The following is a 7,445-nucleotide window of genomic DNA, read 5'->3' on the forward strand; positions in this document are numbered from 1 at the left end:
CCCTTGCACCAAGCAGGAAAGATAACGGGGTCAGGTGACCCCAGCAAGGTGACTGTCTAGTCTCCCTTTGAAGATTTCCAGGATAGGTGATTGCACCACCTCTGGAGGGAGCTTATTCCACAGTCTGGACACCCTGACTGTGAAGAAGTTTTTCCTGCTGTTGAGCCTGAATCGGTCTTCCAGGAGTTTGTGGCCATTACTCCAGTGTTTTCCCTTTGGGTGCCCTGGTGAACAGTTGCTCACAGTTGCTCCCTGTAACCTTTGAACAGGGAGAGGACAGCAACTCCAACGTCTGCCCTGGTGAGCCAGGCTCTGTTGGAGTTTGAGGAGAGTGGAGCTCACTCAGTGGGTGCTGATGACTTAGTTGATCTGCCGTGTAAATGTCTGCTTGGCACTGATGTGTGCAGCACATGCTGCTCTCAAACAGGGAATTGGCCTTTGAAAAAGTGCCCCTGCAGTGAAGGCAGCGCCTGTGGTGTTGCTGCTCCCTGCTGCACGGAGCTAACAGTCAGGTACTGCTGAGCTTTGTGGTATTCACTGCACAGCTCGAAACCAAGCCACTGTGCGGAGGTCTTTGTCGAAGTGCAGAGGTTCATGGGTCATGCAGCTGATAAAATGGAGAGGGAAGCTCCTGCTACTAATTTTGTAACCAAGCTGCCAGTGCTGCTTTCCTGAGGGAACACCTGACAGCACACATAAGCCCTGGATGTGTTTGGCAGCACATAATGGCAGTTTAAAAACCTTAGCACCTTGGGGCTTTGGGTCAGCTCACAGAGGGACTCTGTGTCCATGTAGGCCAGAAGTAGCACCTAGGAGCTGCCTGCCTGCAGGGGGTTGGCTTTCCAGAGCCTCCTTTCCAAAGCTGCTCATTAACCTGTGGCTGGGTGCAGAGTGTGAGTGCTGTACATCCCGGGACCAGGATGAAGCTTAGGCAGCCTTTGAAACAATGCTGCTGCTTGGCCTAAAACATGCAGGTGCCATTGAGACTGAGACCCATGCAACTGCACTTGCCGTGCAGAAGAGCTGTCCGTGGGGTTTAGTGTGCTACCCAGGGAGGGCAAGTGTCTGGGTGGATTCATACAGCTTGTGTCTGCTTTGGGCAGCCTCTGTGTCATGACAGCATTTTGTAGCCTCCCCACTACAACTGAGCTGCTGTTTCCTCTTCTGTGGTGTGTTTGGAGCAGGCTTTTTGGTTTCAGTCCAGAAAACAAGGCACCAGTCCCCCCAGGGTCGAGGCAGTAATTACAGCCCTAGGCCTGCCTACCTGTTTTTCTCGCCACAGTTGCCTCTGTGACTGGGCCCTTGACTTTCAGGAAAAGACTTCCTCTTACATGGACAACATGGGCCAGTGGCTGGGAGGGGGACCTGGTTTCTGGAGGGAATCGAGGTTGGCAGCTGTTGGGCTTAGTGGTCAGGCCCAGCCCCTGCCCCACTCCATGCCAGGCTGCCTTGCACGTGGGTCCTAACAACATTGTGTCAGACTAACAGCCCTTTCTCTTTGCCTTGCAGATTGGGCAGTATATCATGTCCCTGCCACTGCATCTCGAGCCGTTTGTTACACAGGAAGATTCTGCTTTGGAATTAGCATTACATGCTGGAAAGCTGCCATATCCCCCAGAGCAAGGTAGGATGCAGCTGAGCCAAGTGCCTGTGCAGAAGCCCCATGTGGCTTTGACATTGCAAAGGTGGAATGACTTGTGGTTTGGAGGCCTCTGAAGACTTATGCCCTAAGTGGTGCAGCACCCTGCTGCCTGCCCATATGGGGCCTTCTCAGCACCCTTATTTAACATGTAAAACTGCAGTGGCTTCATAAATGCAGGGTCTAGCTCCTGCTGTTGCTGTGCCTCATGCTTTCTGCCAGCTCTCCTCCTTTTCCCCAGCTCCCTTTCCTGTTCTGGTTTCACTGGAGTGCATGATCCACTGAAGCTGGTGGGCATCACCCAAAGGGTCCTGATGGGGACTAGTGTTCCTAAGGAAACCATTTTGTGCAGTGCAGTAATTGTGACAGTTTAGAGCTTTGAAGGCCAGAAAGAACCATCAGGTTGTCTAAGGCCATCTGTGTATTGCCAGCTGCCACATTTGATTGAAGTAACCTTAGATGAAGCCTGAAGAGTCAATCTAGACAAAGGCACTTCAGCCCTAAGCTGTGCTAGAGGCAGAGAACAGGAGAGACTGCAGTACCAGCCATGCTCGAGGCCCCTGCCTCAACTGGGAGCCATGTAGATCAGATGTTCCCAGCAGGCGAAACTTGCCCCTAGATCCCGACATCCTGACCTGGGGCACATCCCTCCCTGATCTCAGATCTTATCATCCTGACCCTGAGCACATGAGCAAGGCACCGTAGCCAGTTCCCAGGGAAAGAGGTTCTCTGTCACCTTACAGCACAGCTCACCCCTGTCCAGTGTCCCAGCGGCCTTGGCCTCAAAACCCAAAGTTCATCAGGGGAAGAAAACCCCATCGTGGACCCTGCAGGCAGCCAGCTGCAGCTCTATGGTACCAGATGGGATTATAGGTGTTATCTTAGTACTGTGAGCAGCCCAGGCCTGGGGTGCAGTGCAGGTGTCCTGTTCTGCCTGCTGCCTGTGAAAGAAAGGAGCAGACTGAGCCCACAGCCAGGAGGGTCTGTTTTATGGACAGATCACAGAGCAACTCTGAAAGCTGGCAATAGCTTCGGAAAACATCTAATCTCATCTTAAAGATACCTGGCAAGTGAGCCTTCCCCACCTCCCATTCCTTCCTCCAGCAGGCTGTAGCCATGCATGACTGCCCTCCCTGCTTTGCCATCACATCCTCTTCCAAAGCTGAATGTATTGTGCTGCCATTTCCAGCCACTGGATGTTGTTCTATCACTGCCAGCAAGGCTGGCAGCACGTGGGCAGTGTGGTGGCAGATTGCAGAGCACTTCACTGGATAGGCTGCACCAGACACTGATGGCAATGGGCTCTTGTTTCTAAACAGTGCTTGAACTCAGAGTGGGGGAATGACTGTTATCTAGGGCCCTTCTTTACATCTCCAGGGGCTGAGAAGATCACCAACCCTTTGGCCTCTTGTGATCCCCAGAAAGAAAGTGCTGTAGTTTCCACCCCATGTTCCATTGCTTTGTGGTTAAATTTGGGATTTCAGACAGGCTCTGTCTCTCCAGCCTCTTGTCTCCTGCTCTTCCATGGGCTTCCTGAGAACCAAGGCCTTGCAGCTGAGCTTGGGAAAGCAAGAGGGCCTGTGTCCTGCCCTTTAAAAAATTACCTGGATTCCTGCAGAACTGTGAGGACTCGCGTTTTTTTTTCCCACAGACATCCACTTTCTGCACCAGCCCCATGAAAAGCTTTTGGTGACCTGCAGGCTGGAAGCAGGGGAGCCCCTGGTGTTTTCATCTGAATGATACTGCTGTTTTGGCAGGACTCGGTTCAGCCCCCAAGTCCACGTGCCCCAGTTGTGCCCTTGTCCAAGGGCAGAGTTTGTAGAACTCTCTGCCACTCAGATTAAATAGGAAAAATGTTTGCTTTGTTTCGGCTGGGGCTCATTTGGGATTAGAAGTGTCGTATAGCCTTGGGAGCTCTCTCACTTATGATGTGGATCTGCAAACACTGTCGGTCACTCTGATTTCCCTGGAAAGGTAGCTGCTGTGAGGCCTGGCTGACAGTTTGCAGCCCTTTCCCTGGAGCATAGAGCTCACTTCTTGAAACCCAGGGAGTTCCCTTTCAGTGCCTTTCCTTAATCCCTGGAATGAAGTGTCTTGTCTCATTTTCACTTGCCAGTGATTGTCCTCATCTGTTGTGTGCAGCTAATCCTGCCTTTGTGAGCAGGAATGAGTACAGTGTCCTTCCCAATGGCGTGCCTGCATGGCTCATTTTGCAGTGGCTGATCTCCTCTTCATGTTTGCTTTCACAGACAATGGAAACAATGTGTGGCTTGGTGACTTCCTCCTCCTGTTGCTTTCTGAGAACACAGTGGCTTTAGCTCTCAGCATTGAGGATCATGTCTTATTAAAGTTTTCACATTTGAAGGGTCTTTATGAGTTTTGTAAACACCTTCCTTGCAGCAGTGAACAGTGTGTGCCTGGAACATGCCTCAGTATGTGAAGGTTTTGTAGACAAAGTTATTAACTGTTTCTTCTAACATAGTAAATCAGCATGAGGCCAGCGACCCACTGTGGAACAAGCCAGTGTGGTAAGGATCCCAGTCACTAATGAGCACTCTTTGCAGGGGATGAGCTGCCCGAGCTGGATAACATGGCCGACTACTGGCTGGGTTCCATTGCCAGGGCCACGATGCAGACCTACTGTGAAGTGATCCTACAGATCCCAGAGCTCACTGTCCACTCCACGAAGCAGCTGGCCACAGATATCGGTAAGGCCAGAACAGAGGCAGTCCAGAATGCTTGCTTTCCACTTGCAAGAGGAGGCTTGGAGAGTAAGGCTTATAGGACACCCCCACCTCCTTGGAGGTGCTGTTGCTGTCAGCCTCCATTGCAGTCTCTGCTTGCAGAGGGAATGTAGTGGGGCTTCACGTTGTGCCAGGCTTGCTCCATACCCAGCATATTGAGGCTTTTGGTGACATTGTGTTCTGGGCAAAGAGAGCTGACTCATGTCCCCTTGCCCCACCAAGCATCCTGCTCTGAGCACCACAAGCCACCTTCTTGGCACAGTGTGACCTTGTTTAATTACACTGAGCACCAGTTAGAACCCAGACCGCTGTTCAGGAAGCTGGGCCCTTTTGACCAGCGCAGAGATGATGGTGAGAAGAGAAGACGTTAGGCCATGGGAACAGCTTTAATCCTGGCTTGTTACTGTGCACTTTTCCTTGAGGCACGCACAGCCTGGTGTGGGGAAGGGCTTTAGAATGCCTTCCTCCCAGATAGCACTGTGGGGCAGTCCTGCTGGACCAGCACCAGAGACCTGGGGTGCACCCCTTAGTCCTATTTACTTCCCTTCTGTGTAGTGCAGAGGGTACCTGAGGATTCTTCCCAGGGCTGGAAACACTTGGAGCAAGTAGCATAAAACAACATCAGCTATTGTCTCCCCTTGCCATGAACAGGTGGCAGTGGGCTGGGGAGTGGAGCTGGGGTTATCTGGGCTCTTGAGCTGATGCATATTAGGGAAGAGTTCCTGCTGATGTAAGTCAAAGCAGCCCTAGGGCTGCTCTCAGTTAGGTGATTTAAAGGAACACAGAGGCCCGGAGCTGGTTGAGCGCTACTTTGGTCTCTAGTCTCAGCTGGGAATGGGTTTGGCATAGCTGAGAGTCCAGCCATGAGCTTGTCTGGAACATGGAGGTACTGGCTTGGCAAGGCTGAGCCGTGGCTGCTCCCAACTTCCACATTTAATCCCTAGTGGCCACTGAAGGGTCAGGCTGTGGAAGGTGGGACGCTGATCCTTCTTCCCAACAGTCCCTCTCCCTGCAAAAGGCCCTCTGCAGTTCTAAGCAGGTCTTTTGCCATATGTTTTGGGGCCCTCTGCTCCTTGCCATGGTGCTGAACATCTGGGACAACTGCCATGCAGATGCAGGTTTGAGTGGAGCCTGTGCAGTTCCTGAAATGCAGCTAAATGTGGCCAGGGAATAAGACCCCCATCCGCCAGGCAGCACAGCAGGAGCAGGTGTCTGCTGGGATGCAGCTGATGGGGAGGCTTCATTGGGCTGTGATGCTGTTTTGGGAGCTGGTTCCATGGGACGTATCGCAACTTTCAAGTGCACATATCTTTTCTTTTGTAGATTATTTAATAAATGTGATGGATGCCCTCGGCCTTCAGCCATCCCGGACACTCCAGAACATTGTCACGCTCTTGAAGACCAAACTGGAAGACTACCGGCAAACAGCCAAAAGCATGCCCCGCAGGTTAGCCAGCACCATCGCCACCATGAGAGGCCTGGAGTACTGATGCGGAGGCTGTAACAAGCTGCAGCTGCAGATGGTGTCCGGACCTTGTCTGAACTGAATCTTTTCTCCGCAAAAGTTTCTGAAGATTATGGGACCTGATTGGGGGAAAGGGGGTTTATTTGTGAATTGTTTTAATAAAGGTCGTCCTTTGGCAGGGTGAAGCGAGCTTTGCATATCACTAGAGATGAAATGGAAAGGAAAAGTGTCTTCATGACCGCGTTTCCCAGTGACCCTCTGGGTGACCTTGAGGTAGATGTGGTGTGTGACTAGAGGCACTTGACACCGACTAGAAGGAACATGCTGCATGACAATGAGGGGAGTGACTTTCAGAGCGGTCTAGTCAATGCCAAATCTGAAATTACAGGGTATGTGTGGTACGAATCAGCTGAGTAAGGACTCAGCTAGCTGGAGGCAATGGCCATTGCTCCAGTCTTTCATTATCTACGATCTCAAGGAGGCTGTGTCTTGCCAGTTAGCAGGAAAGGCAAGACCAAACTAAGCCCTGGCAAGAAAACCAGTTGAGTAGGTTGTTCTCATGAGATTCATGTTTTCTTCCTTCTGAAGCTATGTGGCTTCTAAGGAAGCAGATGCCACAATGTTGTAGTCATCATGTGAAACGCAGTGAGCCTTGGTGTGTTAGTCTTTGTAGAAAGGTTTTCCTAGGAACACTTCCTATGACTTGGCTTCAGGAGGCCGCTGTAGAGAATGTAAACTCTCCTCCCTGCATGCTGGTCCTGTGGGACCATGGTGGGCACAGCCCCTGCTGGGGTTGACTCTGCAGGGCTCCCTCTGCAAGTCTGTCGATGAAGAAGAACTCAAGGGCTAGGGGTTGGGGCTGCTTGTGGGATTTTGCATTAGAAGAATTGCATGAGAACATCTAACCCATGCGTCCATCTGAACGGCTTTGCCAAGCTGCCTCTGTGCATGCGAGCTGGTGCTATGGGGCCATTTCAGCTGCATGACGACCTTGGCCAGTCTTGTGGGAAAGGGTTGGATTCTGAGTGCAGACCAGGAAAATTATTTTTGGGGGTTTCTCGGCTGTGAGCCTAGACTTCAAGGGCTTGTGGCTTGGTTGGGTAGTGGCTGTTTCGACCACGTGAATATTACAGCAGTGTGTGGCTGGTGTCTCTACTAGCCCAGTACTTTCCTGTCCTCATCCTAGGACACAGGGCTGTGTTACAGACTGTGCTCTTCATTGGATGCCCCCTCATTAACATGAACAGCATGTGCCATATCTGGCGTTTACTCCCAAGCTGGCCAGTGGGTTCCCAACAGGAGCCAGGCAACAAGAGCAAGAGGCCCCCTGTGGCCGGGGCCTTTTCAGTGTGTTGGTGTCTAGACACTATTTCACCCTGTCTCGTTTGCTGCTTTGCGGCTCTTGGCTTGTTAGTTTGGCTCCCTGGCAGGGCTGGTGAAATTGCACCAGGCATGCTAGAGCCTGGAAACTCCTTGTGCTTTTAGGTATGTGTGCTAAGGTAGTGGTATACCAGAGCAGGGAGACCTCAAGCTCCATCTCCCCCCCTGCATGCAGAAGGGATCCCGTCTTAAGCTTTGTTCCTGAAGGTGCCTCCAG

The 7,445-nt window shown here is 51.8% G+C and overlaps 1 protein-coding gene across 1 annotated transcript in view; it reads left to right on the forward strand.

Annotated features, from left to right (window-relative positions):
- The window catches only part of COG7 (component of oligomeric golgi complex 7), a 28,272-nt gene extending 22,239 nt beyond the window's left edge, over nt 1-6,033 (forward strand). The window contains exons 15-17 of the mRNA XM_019512796.1: nt 1,510-1,624; nt 4,204-4,347; nt 5,707-6,033. Of these exons, the coding sequence (XP_019368341.1) occupies nt 1,510-1,624; nt 4,204-4,347; nt 5,707-5,873 (426 nt within the window). The 3' untranslated portion in view covers nt 5,874-6,033. The remainder of the gene's footprint in view (nt 1-1,509; nt 1,625-4,203; nt 4,348-5,706) is intronic.
- Nucleotides 6,034-7,445: the final 1,412 nt, after the last annotated feature.

This window comes from Gavialis gangeticus, unplaced genomic scaffold (assembly GCF_001723915.1).
Source record: "Gavialis gangeticus isolate Ggan-Ray unplaced genomic scaffold, GavGan_comp1, whole genome shotgun sequence".
Taxonomy (NCBI): Eukaryota; Metazoa; Chordata; order Crocodylia; family Gavialidae; genus Gavialis; species Gavialis gangeticus.